The sequence below is a fragment of the Rhagoletis pomonella genome, unplaced genomic scaffold (genome assembly GCF_013731165.1).
Source record: "Rhagoletis pomonella isolate Grant_MI unplaced genomic scaffold, Rhpom_1.0 Rhpom_scaffold_00001, whole genome shotgun sequence".
Lineage (NCBI taxonomy): Eukaryota > Metazoa > Arthropoda > Insecta > Diptera > Tephritidae > Rhagoletis > Rhagoletis pomonella.
In genome coordinates this window covers 15,328,104-15,352,576 of record NW_023458555.1, presented here as the reverse complement: position 1 = coordinate 15,352,576, position 24,473 = coordinate 15,328,104, and the positions used below count along the sequence as shown (strand labels likewise).

General features: G+C 35.4%; 4 protein-coding genes across 12 annotated transcripts in view; 2 read left to right on the top strand and 2 right to left on the bottom strand.

Moving 5' to 3' along the window:
• Positions 1-13,202, bottom strand: part of LOC118740008 (PH and SEC7 domain-containing protein-like) — a 62,951-nt gene extending 49,749 nt beyond the window's left edge. Inside the window, exon 1 of the mRNA XM_036471511.1 lies at positions 11,528-13,202. Coding sequence (XP_036327404.1) covers positions 11,528-11,665 — 138 coding nt within the window. The 5' untranslated portion in view covers positions 11,666-13,202. The remainder of the gene's footprint in view (positions 1-11,527) is intronic.
• A 1,379-nt stretch (positions 13,203-14,581) lies between these two features.
• LOC118739993 (CDGSH iron-sulfur domain-containing protein 2 homolog) lies at positions 14,582-16,275 on the top strand. The gene is made up of 3 exons (XM_036471495.1): positions 14,582-14,816; positions 15,545-15,762; positions 15,845-16,275. Exons 1-3 carry the CDS (start codon positions 14,720-14,722, stop codon positions 15,932-15,934), a joined length of 405 nt encoding a protein of 134 aa, XP_036327388.1. The 5' UTR covers positions 14,582-14,719; the 3' UTR covers positions 15,935-16,275.
• A 307-nt stretch (positions 16,276-16,582) lies between these two features.
• Positions 16,583-18,357, bottom strand: LOC118739984 (elongation factor 1-gamma). The gene is made up of 3 exons (XM_036471490.1): positions 18,273-18,357; positions 17,981-18,130; positions 16,583-17,853 (listed from the first exon to the last, which is right to left on the bottom strand). The coding sequence occupies exons 1-3, from the start codon at positions 18,345-18,347 to the stop codon at positions 16,729-16,731; spliced, it is 1,350 nt and encodes a 449-aa protein (XP_036327383.1). The 5' UTR covers positions 18,348-18,357; the 3' UTR covers positions 16,583-16,728.
• A 1,950-nt stretch (positions 18,358-20,307) lies between these two features.
• LOC118739914 overlaps positions 20,308-24,473 on the top strand; it is a 17,979-nt gene continuing 13,813 nt past the window's right edge. Inside the window, exons 1-2 of one of the 9 annotated variants that reach the window (XM_036471472.1) lie at positions 20,308-20,462; positions 21,327-21,416. The gene's annotated coding sequence lies outside the window, so the exon portion shown is untranslated. Of the gene's footprint in view, positions 21,417-24,473 lie in introns of all 9 variants that reach the window. The other 8 variants (XM_036471465.1, XM_036471459.1, XM_036471451.1 and 5 more) reach the window with 8 other exon arrangements.

Genomic DNA, 24,473 nt, shown 5'->3' with positions numbered 1-24,473 from the left:
TCAATTGTGTATATACAAAAGTTAGTTATTTTATGTTTTCATAGCCACATCACGCACGAACGGCTCAATAGATGTGTTTAATTCTTTTTTAACTTCCACTCGATGTTTTCTGATGGGTGATTTTTAAATTTTTAAATATCTGGCAACCTTATTTTTCAAAATTTTTTACCACATACCCACAGAAATAATCGAGTAGAATGAAAAAACAAATAAACACACCCATTGAGCTGTTCATGCGTGATGTGGTTATAAACGCATAAAATAACTAATTTTTGTATATAACGGATAGGATTAACGGTTATTAAAACACAGTAAAAGTTTTAAGTTGAATAAGCAGCATAGTGATATTTTTTGAAGACTTATACTTATTTTTGATATCCCTCAGTTCTGGCAGTGGCAGCAGGAAAAATCAAAAAAATCGATTTTCCTATGTATTTGTGGACCACCCTAATGTACATACATACATACATACACATGTAACAGCAGTGGGAATAAATGTCAATGAATAGCAGGGTAATTGCAGTTTATGGACGGGAGGCAGCAGAAGTAGCCGACAACGGCAATCTTGTTGAGATGAGTGATAATAAAATGCATTTAAATGCATAATTAACAACAACAATGCAAATAACAATTTAAGTGAAGAAAAACTAGCTACTTGTGTACGATGATTAAATGATGATAAATGAAAAGTTTAATAAAGTTTATTCAATTCGCTGCTCAGACATAATGAGCAAAGTACTACCTAGAGTTGGGGAATACATTTTTTTTTTCATTTGACTATCGCTGAATATCGATTGGGCGTGGGTCGATTGTGTTCATAGTTGTCCCACACAACTAAAGTCAATGGACTGCTTGAGGTAATATGATGATAGTGGTGTGTTGATGAGACGTGACTACTAGTTAGGCGGTAAAAATTGAAATGACAATGGAAAATGGAGTGTATAAATAAAGAACAAAAAAATATAGAAAAGTAAACACACAATCACTTGGAAAATAAACACCTACAAGATAAAAAGAAAAAAAAAAGAATTTTGAAAAAAAACAACGTAAATAAAGGAAACGTACAGCCAACGCGACTACGCTTGGAAAATAATAATTTGTAATATGGGCATTTCCTGCGTTACGTACATACGTTCTATGTGGAGGGAGCTACATTTCACACACACACACTAGTAAAAATATTTCCCATGAATAGCATCATGCTGGTTTAGGTCCCCTTACATTCGCCGTTCGGACGTCCCTAAAACTAACCTCATATTGGAGATAGCTGGCGACCTGAATAAAATTCTGCTCATTTAGCAACGGTACCAAAACATAATGTATGGATCGTTGGTAGAAGAATGAAAAGTCTTTGCCAATAAGGTAATTTCAACTTTCTAAATATGTCCAGTGGTTGTCAAAGAACGGGTAAAAAATGTTCGGTCCGTCCCGTTCAGACAGTCTGATTTTTTACAGTGAATAAAAATGGCAATATAACTTTAAGAATTCAACACACTGCTTACGTTTCTCATAATATTTAATATAGGTTTTGATCTAGACCAGTGATTCAGAAAGTGGTACAAGGGGATCTCCAGGCGTGAAAAAATGGAGGGTCCACGAAAATTTATATAGTTTCAATAGTAAAAAACAAACATGTTGACTTGGCTCTATCTATCAATGTAGTCAGATAATAGATACACTACTCAAAAAAAAATAAATAAATCAAGGAACAAAAAAAAAATCCAAACTTTTCGACAACTTTTGGGTGGCTGTATTCGGTAAAAAAATGATTATATTGAGGCTTTAGAACAATTCCATCTCAAATCCTGCAATCAAAATCCGAATAACTTTAAATTTTAGTATATTATTTTGAAAAATTACCCATAGTTTCGATTCACAAAAATCGAAGATTTTTTCGCTCTAATTCGTATTTTTATTAATATTTTAAAATGATTATATGTATATCTATTTGATGCTATTGGTGATGCTCTTTCGATCTGCCGCTTTTTATTAAAAAAAAAGATGACATTGCACTTTTCATAAACATTAAAAATGCATTTTTTTAAATTTTTTTTTTATCATTATCGATATAATAGCCGACATTGTAGACGATATAATAATCGATATTGTTATCGATATAATAATCGATATTGTTACCGATATAATAATCGATATCGCTATCGATAAATTTATCGATATAATAACCTATACTGTTATCGATAATTTTAACGATGTTGTTGTCGGTATATTTATCGAAATTTTTTGTGTAGCACGTGCAAATTTTAATTAAGCATATATGTATGTTTGTACATACAGTAAATGCTAATGTGTGTCTAGCATTATAAACATTTAAGTATGTAAATTTTCTTCAAACCAATATTGCCAGTTTCTAGATTTCCATTTTATGACTCTTTTCTACAAAAAATTTAATAGACTTTACGACCGGTTGATCGCCGGTCAATTGTTATTATTTATAACTACATATGTATGTATGTATGTATGTAAGTATTATTTGTCATCAGTTAGCCGGTCTTTCGCATTTTATTAGTAAAATAAATTTGCTTTCAAATATGTCTGGTTAAACGTGCAACTTGTAGTAAAGGTAAAAAGTCCAATTTAAGAAAAAAAAAACAAAACCTACCTTACAAGCCTTACAAGCAAACAAAAAGAAGTACCGCTGAATCTAAAGTATTTTTGCAAGGCAATTTCGATAAGAACCTAGATTGGGTAATGCAGATTTTTTTCAAAAAGTTGTTCTACTGAAATAAAATAATCAATATACTTCCTTAGCAAAAGTTTAATGATTTCTGGCAAGCTTTATTTTAAATAATAATAATATACTTCCTTAGCAAAAGTTTAATGATTTCTGGCAAGCTTTATTTTACTGACATTAAAAATATTTTTTTGTTTTTAATTTGCCTTGTAAAAATGCTTTCGATTCGAAGCTCTGCGGCGAACTTTTGTTTCAGGTATGGTCTAATGTACTTCGTACAAAAATTATGAAAATTCAACAAACTTTAACAATTGCCCCCAAAAATTGTAAATTTTTTATTTCGAATTTTTAGAATTTTGGGTATGCAGTTATGTAGCTCATTAAATCTTAGTACGTTAAAGTGCAAATTTGAAGACGCTAGAAATTGGCCTTGATTTTTATTATTTTTCTTGACTGACGGTGTTGTGCATTTTCTCCCATATAAAGTATGCTCGACAATTGATGCCAGGCACCTTCAGCAAAAAAAAAAATTATTAAAAATCAACGCGATTTCCTAGCGTCTTAAAATTTTTCTAAAAATTCTAAATAAAAAGTTTAAAATTTCTGGGTGCAATTGTTAAAGTTTGTTGAATTTTTGTACGAAGTTTGAAATATGGATTTATGTGGCGCTGGTTAGGCAAAGTGCTAAACTTTTATAAAAAAAAGAAAAATAGCCAAAACTAGTCAAAATGTCACTTGACTTAATCAGCTGATCACAAGAGTATATTCATGCATGCATATGTATATATGTATGTACGTATCTACAATGCAAACAATTTTGTCTGGCATTGAAATTTTGAATATTCACAATTTTTATTATCGCTTTTTTAATTACACGCTTCTCAACCATAAGTGGTTGCCCGGCTGCTTTCGTTGATGCTCTTTGACCGAGACTTTCTATAGGAATTTTTTCCAAAATAAATACATATGTACATGTATGTGCATACAAAATTACATATGCATAGCTATTTTTATGAGCAACTTCGAGTTATGAACGTCATAAATAAAAAAAAATAAAGTGCATAAATTCATTTTTTTACAAAACAATAAAACTTGTCGCCAGCGAAACGTTGACGCCTGTTTAACTCGTATGTTGTCTTAGACAAGCCATAAGTAAACACCGTTCTCTCACGTAAGAGATTCCCGGCAATTTTTTCCCCCAACATACCGATTAGAGCTGCCAACTATGCTTAGCTATGAGATGCCACATTGAGGATGAAAGGGTGGAAAATAGAAAAATAAAATAACAGCCATATTTCTCAAATAAAAGTGCAATCTGCTTCTTGACACCAAACCTTTGCCTTTAAAATCTCATCTTATTTTCACTGTGATATATTTTCAAATTCGCTGCACGTTTTTCCATTTCTTTTTTGTTGTTATCTATTTACCTATGCATATATGTATGTGCATAGATATGTATGTATGTATGTATATATATATATATTTATACGTCTTGCTTTTTTATTTCCAAATTTTTAATTCCTTTCGTTTTATTTCATACAAAATTCATGCTTATATGAAAAAAAAGTGCAAAAATGCGACACCAAAAAAAAAATTCTCAAAAATCAACGGAATTTTTTAGCCGTTTGAAACTTGCACTTTATTGGACTAAAATTCCATAGAAAACTGTATACCCGAAAATGTTCTAAAGATTCAGAATAAAAAGTTGAAATTTCAATGCAAATTTGTTGAATTTTCCTAAATTTTGTATAGAGTTTGAACCAGTGAGTGATATGGTTTTGGTTAAAGACGGTATTTTTATAGAAAAATAACAAAACAAAATTTGCTCGAAAAACGTTACGAACAATTAAAAAAAATCAACGAGTGGTCATTTGTATGAGTCACTGTATGTACATATCGTTACCTTAATATAGAAAGGTCCTATCTCACATATTTGTTCCTTCAAATATAGTTTGAAAATTTTGGGAAAAACAAAACTCTACAGTTGCCAATTTCGTCGAAGTGCTAATTTTTATTAAACAAAATATTTTATCCAAAGCCTTAATATTTGTTTTCAATTTCTATTAGATAAGTATGTTGTAAGTTAGGGCCTTTCTATATTAAGGTAATGATATATACATACGTACAAGTACAAACCACTTTGCTGATCCTCTTCTTTCTTTTGCTCATTTATTCATATGTACAAATGCGTGTACGCACACTAAGATTGTTTTTTGTTTTCATATTTTTTGTTGTTCATTATCTATTTAACGACAAGCCGGTATTAACCAGTTAGTTTAGACGCATTCGCCAACACAATTTGCCAGCAACTCCATCCTCAACGCCACAATCAAGACGATGAGCGCACCCAATAGACAAAAGAGCGAAAAGCGAAAATCAATGCAAAGAGGAAGCAAATATGAAATCATTAATAACCAATTAATGGCAGACCGTCTACGTTGGGAGTAATATTTTTTACCAAAAAAAAAGTACTGAAATAAGAAGAAATTTTTAGTATGACGCAGAAATCTTGGCGCTAAAATCTGCTGTACAGAACATGACATTTTAGTCAAAGCTTTCGAAGATATCGCAAAATGAAGTGAATTAAAAAAAAAAACCTAAAAATACAAAAAATGAGCAGACCAAAAAAGTAAGTAGCTACAGTTTTATTAATCAAAAATACTATCGAAATGCATCATTTGGAGAAAAGGGTTTCAATCGAATTTCATGAAACGAAAAAAGTGATGTGAAAAATTTTGTTTGAGATAGTTTTTTTTTTGTTGGCAACCCCAGGGCCGATAGGGTACAGTTTTTTTTTTGATAATTTTTTGCATAATTTTACCGCCATTTCCCGTTGTTTATGGTGTTTTATATAATTGTTTACTAAATTTTACTAATTTTCTTTGTATAGGAACCCATCGCTGTAAAATATCTTAAGACAACTTGATTAGCGGGTAGTTAGGGTATTCACCGAACCACCAGAAGAACAGAAGAGCGGTGGTGAAGGTTATCCATTCCCACGACAGCAGGTTCTTCCCGGCCAAAGGCTACAGTTTCGGCGACCTAACCCGATTTTTCATCGATTGTACAATATCTTGCAGCCGGGTTGCTCCGCACCCTTCTTCCCCGACCGGGCACTGGAACCAACCCTGAGCCAGAAAGATATTTCTGCTGAGTTTGTCAGAGACGACTTCATTCGAACTCTACTTCGGTTATGTGCAAGCAACACCTGTAACGGTTGAACTCATCTAAGAAACTGCTCAGGCCGTAGGACACACAGTCGGCCACAATAAGGGTTAACCAGAAGCACTAACGCTATCATCGAACCTATCCATAATCAAATCAATCAATATAAAAAATCAAGGAAACTTTAATTTTTCATCAACCGACTTTCAAATATTTTTTTCCGGTAAAAAACGCAAAAAAATTATGAATTTTCAATATGTTTATTCCAAGAAAACCTGTACCCAATCAGCCCTGGCGTTGCCATATGGCAACAGGACATATCTTACGATCCAGGACACCTATCCATCTCCTTTTTTCATAAATTTTTATTTATGGTCCCAATGACCGTTCCTGAAAAAACAAACAGCTAAATATAATTTCAAACAAACTTCAGTTCGCTCCGTTTGTAGTGATTGTCAAAATGGTGAGTTTGTTGTAAATTTGTTTTGTTCTGATTGTCATTGTGTGTATAATTTGTTAGTGTAGTTTTTTTGTTTGGGCTGCCACTATCACCTTGTATGAATTCGGCTTGTCGGAAAACACTAGGCGAGTAAACTATAGATATTGAGATTAACTATCTTTTAGAAGACAGTGGAAGTGATTCATTGTAAGTACATATGTAGTTTTTTTTCTTGAATGATATGAGGATTTTCAATACGCCAAATGTGGCAGTTTGAAAATGTGTCACACAATGCGGGAAATGCACGCCAAAGAGATTGATCATTTTCATTAAACGTTTGGGTCACTTTTACGCTTTTTTCAACTGACTGTCACACTCCATGACCAAGTTTGCCAAAGCCTGTAGTACCAATCGTCTAAAAAAAAAAAACATAAACAATTCCCAAATAATTGTTGTCAAATATCTGCATCACCCTTGGAATCACTCTTGAACTGCTATTTATGACGGCATCAATGATCTGGTAACATACAGAATTCATTAAATGTTATCCTAATCAGCTTATTATCTTAGTAGAAATATCTGTAGCATAGTGTCAGTAGAGGAAGTGGTTAATTTTTTGGTGTGGAAGGTTTCACACAATTGACGTCAAGCTGTGGTTGCTAAAATAATGACTAAAAACGGGAATGATAAAATTAAAAATTAACCGTTTTTTACCAAAATCTAATGAAATTAAATACAGCTAATAAGTATTAAGTAATGTATGGTGGAGTTTAAAACTTTGTAGCACAGTTTGAGGTTTGTGCGATAAAATGGAGGGAGCATGACACCTCACAACCACTGAAATAGAAAGATCACGGACACAACTTCTTATTGGCATCCCTCCCTGACGAAAATTGGTCTCAACAAAACGACACAGTTCGCACACTCGCTTCAAAAGAGGCACAACTCAAAAATAAGATCGGTTAATATAACTGATTGCTAATCTCACAGGCACATGCAATGAATACAAAAATGGTTATAAGTAACATTACTTTTCTAGTTAGAATATAATCAAGAAAAAAAATATTTGCATAAATTGGAGATACATTTTTTTTTGTGCCTCTTTGGCAGAAAATAAGCGAGTTATCAAACACATGCGTTTATGCATATTGTTGTTATAGCACTCGAAAGTCAAACATTTTAATTAATCACAGAATGCATTTCACATAAAAATTATCGAATGCCGGTCAAAATTAAGTGGTCCTCAATCAGTAACTGATATACCGACATACATACATACATAGGTATGTACATAGCTCATTCATAATTGCCATAGATTTAGTGAAATATAAACAAGTTAACAAATAATAAACGTGACTCAGATTGGTTAAATGCTACAAAGCAAATATTTAGTTGATTGCACAGTCAACAAATCGATTTGAAATGTAAATTTATTTATTAGTCCATATAAGTTGTGTACATTCCTGTGTTGGCGTTTAGTGCAAATGATTAACACATCTGATGAATAATAACTCAAACATAATTACAGTGGCGCTCACCTATGTAAATAGCACACTTTTATTTTTTATAATATTCACAATGTTTTACGATATACATTTTTTTCGTTAATTTTTATAAAAATTTAGTGGATTCTATAATATGAACCATATAAGTCAAAGTTCAAAACTTTGTGTACAGTTCAGGAAAATTTAACAAAATTAAAAAAAAAATTCAGCAAAATTTTAAACTTTTTTCCCGACTTTTTAGAAACTTATTGGATATTCAGGTTTGAAATTTCGGAAAAATCCCATTGATTTTTGGGAATTTTTTTTTTTTTGTCGCGGGTGTTGCGTATTTTCTTCCATATAATAAAATGATGACACTTTTTTGAAATTTGTTAAATTTTCCCGAACTGTACACAAAGTTTTAAACTTTGACTTATATGGTTTATGTTATAGAATCCACCATATTTTTATAAAAAATTAACGAGAAAATATATCCCGTGAAACATTGTGAATATTGTAAAAAATAAAAGTGTGCTATTTAGTTTTAAACTTTGACTTATATAGTTTATGCTATAAAATCAACTATATTTTTATAAAAAATTTATGAAACATTTAGTAGAAGGTGTTGCCCAATTTCTACATATAAAAAATTGCCAAAAATCAACGCGATTTGCTAGCAACTTCAAACTTACACTTTCTTATACTAAAATTGGATGGGCCATAAAACAGCATTCTTAGAATTTTTCTAAAAATGTATTGAATTTTCCTAAGGTTTGCACAAAGTTTGGAGATTTAATTTTTATGTTTTCTGGTGGAGTATGAACCATATTTTTTTTAATTATCGCAAATTAGTAATAATAATAAACTTTGCATATATTGCGAAAAATTCACTGTGCCAATACTTTTGTTCGTCACTGTACATACATACTTACATGAATATGTAAAACGGAGCTGAAATTGAGGCGCTATAAGACGGAAATCAAAAGCGGCCTAAAACGGCAAATCAGCTGTTTGGCAGGTGGCACGCAATATATAACTGATTGCCTTCCTGGGAATAACAAGAATAGAATACATAATTGAAAGTGACAATGCCGCAACAGGAATTAACCGTACCATAGTCAATAAAGAAATGCATACGACAATTATCCAAACAACTAACAAAGAAAACCAAATAATATGTTTGTGATATGTATGTATGTACATATGTATGTACATACGAGCAGCAAGTTTTTGTTTGTTTAGCTTTGGAAATGCGCGAAAAGAAAATGAGATTGGAAATAAACTAAAACTGAAACCGCACCCCAAGAGAAAGCGAAAAAAAAATAAACAAAAAACACATACATATTTATGTATGCTTGTAGGTATGTAAACTAACAAAAAGTACCCATAAATAAAAATCTAGTTTTTGAACATAAGGAAGAATATGCTGATTATTTTAATTTTCGTGTGGTTAGCAATAAAGCTGGAAAACTATCGATGCCACTATCGATAGTATCGATAGTGTGCCTTTTATTGCCACTATCGACACCATCGTTTTTAGGTTGTTGTTACTATCGATAGTTATATCCGCCATCTATTTATAGTCTTTATGACCATTTATATGTATGTGTGTGAACTTAATTACCCATTGAAAACGAAACGATACTATCGATGATGAATAAATTACAACTATCGAAATTATCGAGTGGGAACACTATCGATAGTTTTCCAGCTCTAGTTAGCAATACCGCGAATGAAAGTATTCGGTAAGTGCTAAAAATGGGATACATTTTTAAGACACAACTGTTAAGAACACTTGGGAGAAAATTATAACAAGTAGAAAAAATAAAACCGTACAGAAATGTAAATGCTCAGGCCATACACAACTATTTACACACATATGTATGTACATACTACATATTTTTCTTAGTTGAATCCGCAAGCCGCCGACCGACCAACCACTCGCGTTTCCAGTTGATTCGGTGCCTTTATTTCTCACACTTCTAATTGGAAAGCGCACATAAAGTACTAAGTACATTGCAACACAACACAGCCAACGTCTATGACAGAATTGACAATACAGTTGGTAGATAACAGCAAAAAAAGAAAGCATTCTATAAAGATGAGGTCATGCCCAACAAATACACTATAATTGTACAGGCATAACCACACAGCAATTGCGGTTTCAATTGAGCAGCAAAAAGATATAGAAAACAGTTAATTATGTTTTCGTATTCTCCAGCAAAAAAAAAATATCCAGTAACTTGCCAGTAACCAAATTTTTGCAAGTTTTATGAACAGCTGATTAATTTGTTATTTTCCGACGCAGTTTTCTAAGAAAAATAGTATTTCTCATCTTATTATACATATATTTAAATAGGTTTATTTTGTCAATTGCAACCCTAAAAACACCACAAACAATTCTTTTGGTAATGTTAATTGCATTAAGCATCATGCCATCAGCTGTTTTTTTTTTACTAGCAAATAGTTACTAGTAAAAATGTATACAGTAAAACCATATATTAGGTTCCTTCCAGCGGGTGCCCAAGACAGTCCAGAAATCATTCCCGTACTCAACAAACGGGGCAATAGAGAGCGAAAATTAGAACTTTCTTTCTACCCGAAACTGCCCGGACTTTTACTTCGGGTAAAAATGGATAATGTGTAAAAGTGCATATCAGCTGTTTTATGTTTACATGTACATACCTGCATTTACTTGGTGTTTTTAAGGAATAGTGTATTGCCTGTTGATGTATTTTCAATAATCATATACTTAAAATTAATTTGTGAAACCCAAATTCAATTTCCAAGTGTTCGCTTGTAAGTGACAAAAACAAACAAGAAATGTGGGTTTTTGCGATCCCGTACTTCTATTATTTTATGTCTAATATTTTTTTTATAAAAGCCCAGGTAGTTATACAACAAACGTCATATATATCAAACTTTGAACAATTATAAAAATTTGGCAAACTTTCACTAAATTTTCAAACTTTTTATTCAGAATAAAGTTTGCAGTTTTATAGTCCATTCAATTTTAGTATAAAAAAGTATGAGTTTCAAGCGGCTAGGAAATACTGTTGATTTTTGAAAATTTTTTTTGTTGACTATGCTAGGCATTCTCTTCCAGATAAAAACATTTTCGAGCACACTTTGTATAGGAATTTGGTGGAAATTAATCGAATTTTTATAATTTTTATACAAATTTATATAGTATGGTGTTTGTTGTATATCTAGCCAGGCTTTTATAAAAAAATATTAAACATAAAATAAACCAAAGAAATATAGCAAATACACTCAAAGTAAGGCGAGTGAGTCTATTATATATGCCGCCACTGTATGTGACAAATCCATTCAAGCGAATTTGACGGATCCTCAGTAACTCTTGAAAATAAAAACGAAATTTCATTCAAATCGGAAGCTTTTTAGTTAAAATTTCTGTAACATGTTTGCTTTCTCAATTATCCCTCTTTTGCGGGTTCTTGCAAGTTTTTGCGTACGGAAACGCCTTTCAGTAAAATTAGTACTGGATTTTACTGCTTAGTGCGTACGCGAACAGGGCTGTTAATATATATAAAAAAAAAAACGCTAGTGATTCGATAGAGTCCCGTCACAAACCATAACGAGAAAAAATTTAATTCCAATTGATTCCAACTACATAAGTGCATGTTTGCAAACGTACTTACAATAAAGAAACTATAATCCTATTTTTGAACGCCACTGTAGAAATGTTTAAATTCACCATACATAAAGAAAAACATTCTCACTTACCGCACTATCAGCGGCCGGTGAATTCTCGTGTATTTCGTAGATTACATGCGGTGGTCCGGTTGTACCCAACAGCGAAAACCCAAAACCGGAATGCTCATTGCGCCGCAAAACCACTTTCAGTTCCTCAGCGGCAGCCATTATAATGCCACAGTGCTGAAGCTACTATTGCTGCCGTCGTTACAAATCCAATGCTCTTTGGAGGTACTCCTACTGCTGGCGCTGGCTGTTGTGGCTTTTGAGGTGTACAAATACTGGTTGGCTATTGGCCTCTGCACAATGTGCAATCACAACACGCACACACACACCGCCGATGTACCTAGTCGCGATTTGTTCAGATGGGATTATTCAGCAGTCAACGTCGCTGTCGTGGCAATTGACGTACTCCCAAGTTTATAATTGTTTTTTTTTTTTAATTACTAGTTATTACATTCGTACTTAGCAGGGTTTGTATCGCCCGCTTACCGTGTACTTCTTGGTGGCTATCGTCCACCTTCGTTCCAGCTTCGCACTCACTTCGTTACTTGATTGTTTTATCGACTTTTATTCAAAAAGTTCTTCACAAAATTAACTACCACTTTTCACTGTTTGTCGTTCGCATTCGCAGCCACTAACTTGGCTCTCTCCTTCTTTTCTGTGCTATGAACTTTCCGTGCTGGCGTTTTGTAGTGCTTGACTGGATTTTTGGGCTTGGTCACACCGATGACGCTGTCGCTGCAACTGTCGCCGTCACAGACGCAGTTGCCGTCATTAACGCAGTCGATGTCGGCGTAGTCGCGGCGCTACAGTCGCCGTTAGCAAAAAGCCAACAAGCAGCCGCAAATGTTTTGTTGTTCAATTCGTTGTCTGCGCAGTCTTGCTTCGACGTCCACTTCTTCCCTACACTGTACACTCTTTCGCGGCGAACACAAAACACAAACACCGAAAGCAATGGCGCATCGCAGTGAACCACCAGTTTTGTTTGTTCTTTAGCAATTGTTTCGCTTCACAAATTCTTTTTAACCCAATCCACAACACAAAAAGGTGTACGTGAAACCACCAAACGTTGAAATCGTTAACGTGCAACCTTTTTCGCTGTTTTCTAATTCTTTACTTCTCCCTTATCTACGTATATTAATTTCTCGTTTCCTTCACTTGAAGTTTTTTCTCCGACTTTGCACTCCGATAGCACTATACCTCTGCTCCGCACAATTCACCAACTTTATACATACGTTTTATACATTCAATCACTACACCTTTTCTTATTTGATTTTACTGCTTTAGCAGATTTTGCAATATCTTTCAATTAAAATTAATTTTCCACAGGCCCCAACGGGTTTACTTCATCATCACTATTACTCCGATTGTCGATGTTCGTGTCGATTTGCTTCGTCCGTTGTAGCTGTAGACGCGTTATCGTCTGCGTCGACGTCAGCGCGACATCGTTGTGGCCGCCGCTACTGAGCTTTTTCGGTCAGATACTCGCGTCGTATCCTACCGCTTCACGAAGGCCAACAATTTGCATTTTCAGTTTGATATTTCCAATTTTTCACTTTATTTCTACTAAGATAAAGTTATTTCACAAATTTTGGAGATAACTTCTCACTTATTTAAATTATGCAAACCACTTTTTACAACCTAAAAACCACTCAATTCGTACGCGTACGCGTCTTATTGGAAATACTTGCGTCGTGTTCAACTTCTTTGACAGGAATGGCGCTGCTTGTTTCGCAGTCGCGACCAATCGGCAAAATTGCTGTCATGTCGACATGAAGGAAATTAATTGGTCCCTAAAGGCCAGTCCACAAAGAACTTTCGCGTTGGCTTTGGCGTTAGAGTTGGTTTGACAGAACGCACGTTAAAAATGCTTTGTACAATGAACGCTTGGCAGCGAATGCTTTGACCACAAAATTAACGTGAAATTATTGAAGAGGTTTGCTGATCTAAACGGGGTTAGGTCGCCGAAACAACAGCCTGTGGTCGGGTAAGACCCGAGTCATTCCGGTACGCAGAACCGGTTGTCGTGGGAGCTTCAACTGCCAAGAGAGACCTGCGTTACCCTGGCTCAGTTACGGTCTGAATATTGTAGTCGCCCCAAAAGCTACCTATCCAGACTCGACCTCAATATGCCCATTGAGTGCCCGCACATGTGGAGACTCCCCGCACGGCACCAACCACCTCTTCACATGCCAGCTCAATCTTACTTAACTGACACACCTCTCCCTTTGGTCAGACCTGCTATGGATATGTTGGCATGTCCATATCATTATGTGTATCATCATCCAAATACAATTGGTTCATGTGTGTGTATGATGCATAGTCAGCGGTTAATCAACGCCAACGCCAAGGCGAAAGTTCTATGTGGACCGGCCTTAACCGATTCCGAATTTTAGTCCCTAACCGATTCCGGTAGTGCATTTTTGGTCCCAAACCGTTTAGGATGTCAGTTCAATAGCACCTGGGTTTAGAAACATCCAACCAACGTCGGACAACTCACACACAAAGGAGTTGTTGTGCGGCGGATTATCCTTTATGCGGAGATTCACCCTCCATTTGGCCACCTCACTTGCGTCCTTGGGGAACGAAAAAAACCGCATCTCGCTATTTTCGTTAATGCAGTTTTTTACACGGCACTTTCGCTCACGACTCATTTTTATAAAGCTATATAATTCACGTAATTACGTAATATAATCACACTTTTGTTTACAAAAATCTCGAACGAGTTCTCAAGAACGATTCACGCGATTCAGACGAATCACCAAAGAACGATTTAATTTACGATTTAAACGATTTAAAGAACGATTATAATGTAAATAATTTAATTAATTAATTGGAAATGGGAATTACAGTTACAAGGAATGGGATATTATATGGGACCAAATATCGGTTGGGACCAAATGCAACAGGGTGAAACCAGTGTCTATCACCCTATACTTCCGGTAGTGCATTCCAGTGACGTCCGGTAGTGCATTCATTCCAAGGAAGTTTTGTGATCTAACCCTGTTCTGACATTCATTCTTGTTTTTGTTTTGTGTATTTTCCTTTCTTCATCTTTGCTTTGTGATTGAAATTTGAGTTTTCAGTTTTCTTTGATTTTGTAACGTGCCGTCGCTGTTTCGGTTTCGTCGTTCAAAAACCGAAGATTTTAGAGTGATTAGAACCTGTTTCAAATTTGTATAAGCTCAAAGTATTATACCAAAAGGAAATTAAGTAAAAATGCAGGCAGTTTCGAGCTTGGTGAAGAACACAATTCCAGACTATCTGTCTAACTTACCAATACCAGATACCTTTACGGGTTGGTTCAAATTGTCATGTAAGTAGATGCATTGCATTTTGCATACAAATGTAAATGTTTGTACATGTGTGTCTGATGAGAATTTGGTCCAAATAGTTATTTTCAATGAGGTCAGGGAACTTGTACTGTCAGACCATCCAGTTTTGTAGAGCTTGGGGCAGTTATAACAATATGTAAAATCGCGTAAAGATGTGTTACAATTCCTTCTGCCGGTTTGTGTTTGTGTTCCTTGGTCGCCCTGTCTATTGGAGAAAAAGCACTTATGTATATTTACACTTTGCGATTATGCAACAATCACTTAGTACCTTATGTACTAATGCTAATACGTATATACAATTGTTAATAGTAAACAGTTAGTGCCGTAGAAAAGTGCAAAGATAACATTTAATTTGAATTGAGAGGAAAACCTATGCCTAATAATTTAGAATATGCTAGTTTTAAAAAGCGTCTTAGCGCCGAAAAAACTTTAATTTTATTTAAAAAAGAAGCTATTAATTTTTACATCCTAGCCTGCAGATATATGCATTTGTGTCAATTTGTCGTTTCGCACCTTTTGCTACACCGACGTCGTTCTTTGACCTTCAAAATGGTTATTATTCCATTTTGTAATTCCGCTGCTACCTACTATGTATTAATTTATATGCTAATTAGCGCTTTCAAGGGTCAAACTACCAGCTACTAGTAATTAGAAATGTACAAAGCACTATTCGGTGAAATTGAATTATTTTAACGTTGATCTCTTACAGTTAAGGACTGGCTAGCGCTCATTCCCCCCACCGCCGCAGTTGCTGGCCTTGGATATATGTCATACTTGGCTTTTTGCCCAGCAGCGCGAAGGGATTGCGCAGGTGCCGCTCGATGCAATCAATCTATACGCAAATCGGAAGCTAAAGTCGTGGATATGATCGACATTGAGAATATTGCCGAAAAAGCTGCTTTATGTCGCTGCTGGAAAACCAAGAACGTAAGTACCTATGAACAAATTTCATATGTTGGAATTAAAATTATTGATTGATTACTAATCACACCTCAAACCAATCGTATAGTGGCCCTACTGTGATGGCAGCCACGGTGAACATAACAAGCGAACGGGCGATAACGTTGGACCTGTTGTCTTACAAAGGAAGCAGCAGTAAAGATGTGTTCCATTCGCTATTATCAACAGTAGCGGCTAACCTATATTTTTGGTTCACATGTGTCAACAAATAAGCAATTCGAAACGATGGACAGTTTTAGGCAAAAAGGGAACAATACATAAAAAATTTATTGAATTTGTTATTAGCAGTTGGATTATTTTATATATTCTAATAAACGCATTTCAACGAGCAGTAAAGCTTTAAAGCTTCGCTCATTCATACATATATGGTTTACCTAATTAAATTGAGAAATTTATTTTGCTTTGTAAGTCGAACTACATAAATGTTAAACGGGAACTAAAACAATAAATTATAAAAGTGTTATAACCTTTAACAGATTATACATGTCTTTTAAAAATTTACATAGCCTTCTCTGCTTTCTCGGATCAATTTATAGTGTCCGTTCAAAAGATTCCACGTCTTCATTTTTTAGACCTTTCAGTTCATTTTGATATATTTACATATTTGGGTCAGCAGCAGTCTGTCTCCGACAAAGTCCCTATTAAAATAAAAAGTAACCAGAATTTCATTTTTGCAAACGTTTATTTAAAAAAGAACAGATTTATAAATAATTTCTCAGCATGTTGTTTAGTTTGCTGTGCTTACAAAAACAGAAAGCCAAATCTTTTAATTACAAAAAGGCGATAATTTTTGTGAGCTTTACAAAGGTATGTATTTATTTTTAAGATGGTTGAAGGGGTATATTTTGTTGGTTAACTATAAATTAGGACACATTTGGTGATGGTCAAATCACAAGATCATACAATGCTGATTTTCTTCTGGTTGTCCTCAATTTATTTGAAGATTTTACCCTGGTTGAATTTGCGGCCATCCTTATCGGTACCAGACCATGAGAAGTACTGTTGCACCAATTGTTTGGTCTCATCAGAGCTGGGGTCGAGTTTCTTCCATGAGTAGCAGTCGTAGTCGATTTGCCAGTCGGGTGAAAGTGTGAAAGCCAAGTCATGGCCGCGCCACACCCAAACTCCGGAAATGGTGCTGTCGTTGTCCTCGCCGAAGAGGCATACGGAGGCAAAGGCTTGCTTGCGCATCTTATCCAAGCGTTGGAACATACCGGTAATGAGATTGCAAGACATGAATACTTTGGCCAACTCATCGTTGTATTTGTATTCACCGAACCAAATTGAGTAGTTTTCCGGATCGAATTTCTGCCAGAAGTAGGGAATGGATACGGCCTCATCTTCGTTAGAGTAAGAGCGTTTGAAATCGTCAAAGTTGAAAGTTCCTTTGGGCATTGAATCGAAGGGATCCTTTGATTTGGGTTCCAAAAGCAGCGCTTCATCAGCAGCATCCAATTCCTCCTTGGGTTTCTCTTCCTTCTTCTTTTCCTCCTTCGGCTTCTTCTCTTCCTTCTGCTTTGGTTGTTGTTTCTTGTCGCTAGCGCCACCAGACTTAGCTAAGAATTCGGCATATTTCTTGGGATCGAAAGCGAGCGCAGTCTCACATAAGGCAAAGTTCTTTACAACAGCCTTAACTTGTGGCTGATTGAGGATTGTCACTAACCAACGATTTACATTGCCGAACTCGCCACGCACTTTTGGCTCCAACACATATTGGTACAAGTGCAGGAGGCTGCTGAAGACGACTATGTCAGCGAGTGTGATGCGTTCACCAACCAAATATGTACTATTTAACAATTTCTTGTTCAACAAGGTTAGAATGGCGGTGACATCCTGTTTGGCTGTGCTGTTCTTTTGTTGAGGCATGATACCCAGCAATGGAAAGACCCAGGAACAGGATGCTGGAACGATTTCATTGTCAGCATACGACAACCACTGCAACACTTCAGCTTGTGCAAATGGAGATTTGCCACCGCGCAGCTGTTCATTGGCTACATAGAAAGCGATGGCATTTGACTCGGACAGGTACTTGCCATCAGCAGTTTCGAAGGCAGGCACCTAGAAAATAATATAAGAAAACGTAAAATGCCTATATGTAAGTAACAATCGATTGCTGATGACGTGTGCACGCAGAGGTTTGACGACGACGATTACACGCATGATTTAGTTTTTTTTCGATTCTTACCTTGCCGCTGGGGAACTTCTTCAGAAATTCGGCAGATTTGTTTGTCTCGCCAAAAACGAAGTTTTCGGCTACTTTCACCTGTGCGCCGGAGTACTGGGCAGCGATGAGTGCCTTGTACGCACGGAAGTTTTCTGGGTAGGTATAAAGCGTCTATAAATGAAAAAGTTCACATAAATTGCTTGCATTTTTAAATAATACATTCTACAATTAAGTTCTCGAGCAGTTAATTTTATTTTAAAATATCGCGATGTGCTTGATATTTGCGAATTAAATTCGCGAAAAATTCACTTACGCCTGTCGCCATGTTCGCTACTTGCCGGAGAGAAGGAAGAGTGACAGCTGCCGGCGCGAAGTTGACGTCTGTCATTCGAACTGTCAACTTGAAGTATTGCCATTTCTACGTAAAATATACAGTAGATTTTAATGTGAAGCTACACGGTCAAGAACTTGCTTTTAAAATCGTATATATAACGCTTGTCAAAATTTATTTGAATTGACACCTGTGACCATGGTGTAATGAACTGATTCTATTCTATCGTTTTTGATTGCAGCCCATGCGAAATAGGTGGCCTCCATTGGAAATATATTTTTTGACATGGTTATCACGACATCAGTGTTTTCCTGTGGAGACAGGGCCTAAGCGAAGAGCGTAGTTCAATTCAATTAAAACGAATGAAAACAAGTTTTGTTTTTAAATATGAACCAAAGGTCCTTATCTTAAATAAGTAGCTGCCATTTTCAACATTTTCTTTACTTATACATATTTTAATTACAATTCAAAAACGACTTTCCGTTCGCACGCTTACTCAGAATTTAAACAAGAACCCCAAATGTTAATAAATAAATATAAAAACCTATCAATGTTCAAACTTCTGCACCTGTATGAAAAATAAAATGTTTAACAACCAGAAGGGGTCTACGCTTAAACTCGTAAAAGCCTCGTAAATTTACGAGCTTTGTCAAATAATAACTGTCAAAATTTACGTACCCCTTGTTAAATTAGGAGACAAATTTGATGCACAAACGACCTCGTAAACTTCAGTGTTGCCGAAGTGCGGAAAATTTTATATTAAAATGTATTATACAATATTAAAAGCAAATGAAAAAATAATATGTGAATAAAAATAATGAATGAAATGAAATGATAACGGGCTGCTATAGAAAATATTACGAAACAAAAATTGTTTCTCAAAATCCTGGTTGATCTGTCAAACAGTAAATTATCACAAGTTTTACACAGTTTATAAACTTTATCATCTAAAGTGATAAAGGGATAAATTGTTTAAATTTATCAGTTTATTCGCATTGTTTCATGAACGCACCTTTGTAAGTAATTGCACAAAATTCTTTATTATCTAACTTATCTGGCTAGTTACGTTTCATTCGTACCTCGTCCATTGTGCTAATTTGTTTTGTATGTGTTCGTAGCAAAGTCGACCACCCGCCAGTCTGTCTGGGTTGAATTTTGCTGAAATTTATACGTTTATCCAGCAAAATCGTTTGATAAAGAAATAAAGCCACCGTCGAGAAACAACGTTGGAGATTTGAGAAATACCTTAGTTCTCAACTTAAAGCTCAAACAGTCAACGACGTAGCGTATACGTAGGTTGACGCAGACACGATCTATCTTATGGGATTCGCGTGTTAACAAAAACTCACCACCGCATGGCGGTGACGTTGCCGTTGCTTCTCTCTCTCTATCAACAGTAAATTTGATGTGCTGCTACGTACGTCAACCTACGTTTACGCTACGTCGTTGACTGTTTGAGCTGTTAACCTCAAGTTGAGTTCAAACAAATATTGGTTGGGTTCATGAACCAAAAATACAAGATCACGTAAGAACGCGACGTTGTATTTGTAACTGGTTTTGAGAAAAAAGTTTGCGAAAGCGGGTTCGTCAGCTGAGCGTTTGTTTACATCCCCAGAAACACCTTTTTTCCCCTTTATGCAAGTAAAGTTAATTCAACATAACAACACATTTTAAAGCATTTTGTTGCATCATTTTACCTAAATTGTGCGTTTAAAGTGGCTGACAATAATTTTGGCTTTCGTTGTTTTCTTTGCTTTGTTTACTTTTCGCTCGTTTTCCAGTGAAACAAGATGGCGTAGAACCCGCTAAAAAAATCGACTTTTTTCACTCTCTTGTTCTTACGTGATCTTGTGTCTTTCGTTCATGGGTTGGGTTTATTAGAAAATACAGGAACACTCATATATATATTTTTTTTGAAAATTGTAATATGAACCACCTTATACATTTCGCATGTGCATCTGGCAGTACCGCATCTTTCAAAGCTTTTCCAGCTCAGATTTTTCACTCCAAGCTGAATTGTCACATTCCAGGGCAGCCAACTTAACGCCGATCTCGGAAAATTTCATAAAATTGTTCGGCCGGCCGTGCAAATTTTCATATATTTATAGTTTTCAACCACAAAATCTTGGAATTTTCATTGTAAATTTGTGAGAACCCATCGTTTAAGTAAAGGTATAAATAAAAATTTTGGGGTAAAGCGTTTAAATGGTTGCTTTAGCAAAGCTAGAATACCAGCAATTGCAGCGCTGTAAAAAACAATTTGCGTCGTCTGGAGTAGTGTCCATTGCACATACTTGAGTGCGGTGTGAGGAAGTGGAAAGGTGTTCGATCGAACGACATACAGGGGAAATCGAGAAAAAGGTAGAGAAAGCGAGTAGGCGAATAGTCTTACGAATATTGAAAACTATAGATTGAACAACGGAAAAAGTTTTTGCAGTTATTTTCTTCGTAATTTGCTATAAAGAGGTGCGGAAAATACGCCAAAAGATAATACAGAAAAAAAGTTTGGACATTCAACTTTTCATATTCAGTAGTTTCCATTATAGGATGCATAGAATGCACAAAGTTTATTGGTGGAGCTGGCCATTTCGTCACATGATTGACTAGTTAGTATATTGTCCAAAAATTAAAAACTAAACATATATGTACATATCTATGTAATAGTGCAATTTACACGCCTATGCGAGAATCACAAATCGTAGTAAATGTGTGTGCGTGGACAAATAATCGAAGCCAAAGCGGTAGCGAAAAAATCGATTTGATATAACACTAAAAAAGCAAAACCATAGATGCACTCAGTGCTCAGTGTGCGAATCGTACTACCAAATAAAAAGGAACGTCACATGGGATTGAGGAGCAACATCAGTAGCAGTTGCAGCATTTAAAAATATGTATTAAAACCTATTCTGACTGTTTCGTTTAAGAAAATTTTGGTTTCATCAACGGCGACCATTACACTGATATCGCTGTCGGTGATTATGCCAAAACTCCAGCGCAAAATCGAACTCCTCCTGACAACATAAACATACTTTTTAGGGAAAGCAAGACTCCAGCTGTAACTGGACTGGATATCGGACGTCTACAGTAGCAGCAGGCGCCGCAGCAAATGCATTTCCAACAGGCTATGTAAGTAATCCAGTATTTGATTTCAAGTAACGTAAATATTAGTTTTAAATATAGAGATAAAACGTAAATCCAAAGAATTGCAGCGAGAGTTTGTTGGGGAACGCATACCTACATATGCAATTATATGTGTATGCAAGTGTGTGCATGCATTCATTTGACTGCACGCTAGATAACAGTGCAATTTGCTTCACATATAAAAATGAGAATAAGAAATCGAGAAATTTTACAATATCCAACAACTAGAGCAATGCTAACAGCAGGCAATACAATACAATAGAATACATGTATATCAACGGGAGTTCGTAGCAGAGGCAGTGACAGAGGCGGCTTATTTAGTTCTGGCATCAGAGCCAAGCGCTGCGGCTGTGAATATCGTAGTTGCGTTACCTAACTGTTTTTTCACTTATATACATATAAATAATACGCTGCTTTTAACCTCCCAATTTTCTCCCATTTCCCCCATGCTTTTATTAATATTTGTTATGTGTTGCAATTTTTTCCGTTTTCGTTGCTTCTTTAGCCAATGTATCAGTTGTCTGTCGCTACTTTTTATTGTATATACATATGTATATGTATACGAGTATGTACGTATAAACACATGGTTGCTATTATGGCATATGACGTGACCTTCGATCCAGCAACAAATCAATAGTAGAATTTGTTAGTGTATCTTCAATGAATGTGGCTGGCTATCACCCGCTATTGTGTTCATGAGCATACCCGGTTATGTTGTATGTGTATCTATATGTAACTATACGGCCGCAACTATTGCCTACTGCTTGTGCTGCCCCGACCAACCTGCTGCCACTGACTGCACCCTCACCTTTTTGTACATGGTAAGCCATTTGCACCCTATTTGTGGGTTCAAGTCAGGCCTGCGCATGCAACATTACTACATATGTACATATGTACATACATACGTACATACATATGTATGTATGGTTATAAGCACAAATGCATGTGCATAGTAGTCAAATTAAAAACATAAAAGTCCGTAGTGGTAGTGGTGATAGTAGTGATGGTGGTATTGTACTGGGTAGTCACTGCCTTGTCTTTGGCCTTGCTCAGCCGGCGGTCACTCGTCGTTCGCTGGCGGTCATTGCGCACCGCAGTCATACTGAATGCAACGATATCTTCCGTGCCAATTTGTGTCATCGTAAAATTTTGTACGAATTTCAAATCGTTACATTCTCTTAGCTCTTCCAGTGGGCAATGGGCAATGAAATGTCAGCTAATTTCCATTTTTTTTTTTTTTTTTAATATTTTTCATACAGCGCTTTAAAAATTTGTATGCTCAACTACTGTTGGTCCAAAAAATGTATGGAAAAAAGTTGAAATGAAATGATGATTTGAAGGTTTAATAGTAAACGTTTTATAAGATACTAGATCGCCCTCACCCGCTTCGCTGAGTGTATGAAATTTCTACGTGCTACATTGAGTAAAATTTATTTCAAGAAAACTCAATTAGAAAACAGGAGGTTTGAAATTTGTTTAACCATCTTCAAAATATTTTAAAACAAAAACTTTCTTAAACATCGCACTTGTTATACTTTTTCAATTAACTTATTCCCTGAACTCAATTAGTGATTTTTAACAGATTGAAACCTCTTATATGTAGTTTTGAAATGAAACCCATTAAAAATCATTTCGATTGATAACCATATTGTAATAATTCATTTAAGTTATTGAATAGTTTGAATTTAACCTTTTAAACAGTTGGCAACCTTTTTAGACATCTTTCGTCTGACACTCATATTCAAAATCATTTCGATTCATACCAATCTTCTATAATCTATTTATCTATAATAATACATATTTTGAAAGACCTTTTTATGTGTTCGCAAAGCTTGAGAACGGCCGAACCGATTATTTTGAAATTTCGGACACATTCTTCAGACGTCCCAAGGATGGTTATAAGCTGAAAATTTTCGATATATAAAGGGGGCGTGGCACCTCCTATACAAACCGATTTTTTCTTACTGTATATCTCTGAAAGGGTTCATGTTAGAATACCGGAACTTGGTATGAAATCAATCATATAGTCATGGAGAAAAATGGCGATTGAAATCCTCCCAAATGCCCGGACCGATTAAAAAGTTTTTTGTGTACTTATTACTAAAAATCTTATTTATGATCCACTTTGGCTAATATTCAAAATATGTATTGGCAATACTATTGCCACAAAAGGTTGCCAAGTGGCTCTGGAGTCTTTAAGAATAAACGCCAAGTTAAAAAAGGTGCCGTGGATGTCAGATTAAATCGACCTGTTGCACCAATGAGTATATCGAACTCTTGTGTGTAATAATTGGCCCAATGGATGTGATTTGCCAGTATTATTATGCGTTAAAGCTTCATGCCGAGACACCTGGGCTGAGTTAATCACCACCGATAAATCAACCGCCAGAACCATTGCGCACCTTTTACTGTAATATTTAATTTAGAATAATTGAATTAAATTTTTAAAAAGGTGGCAACCCTTGCGAAAGGGTTTAAAATTTAAACTAAGGGTTTCTTAACAATATTTCCTTATGCAACCATGTTTTAATTCTTGAGATAGCTTGCGTAAAATTAATTTAAATTTGACTTTTCAAACAGGTGGCATCCTTTTCAAAATATGTTCGAACTACAGCTTTTTTAAGCCCCTTTACATTTATTGTTTAATATAATTTTCAAATAAATAACTCCCTAAATTACAGTTGAATATGATTTTATTAAAAGGTGGCAGCTCTCATCCGTGAGTAGGTAATGATTTTATATATCTCCATACCAAGTTCCAGTGATCTATCAAAAATATTTCCTGAGAAATGCAGTATGAAATATTCTGTTTGTATGGGAGGTACCACGCCCCTTGTCTAATCGATATTAAATTTACCCTATATTTTAAATTGGGCTAAATGACAGCTGTGTACAAAATCTCACGATGATCGGTTGAGTAGTTAAAGCGTGAAAGCGTAGCAAACAAACAAACTCACTTTCGGATTTACCAGAAAATGTTGAACACATCATTTTGACATTCAGAAGGATCGCGGCGAAAATCTAGATTCAAGGCGAATTCAT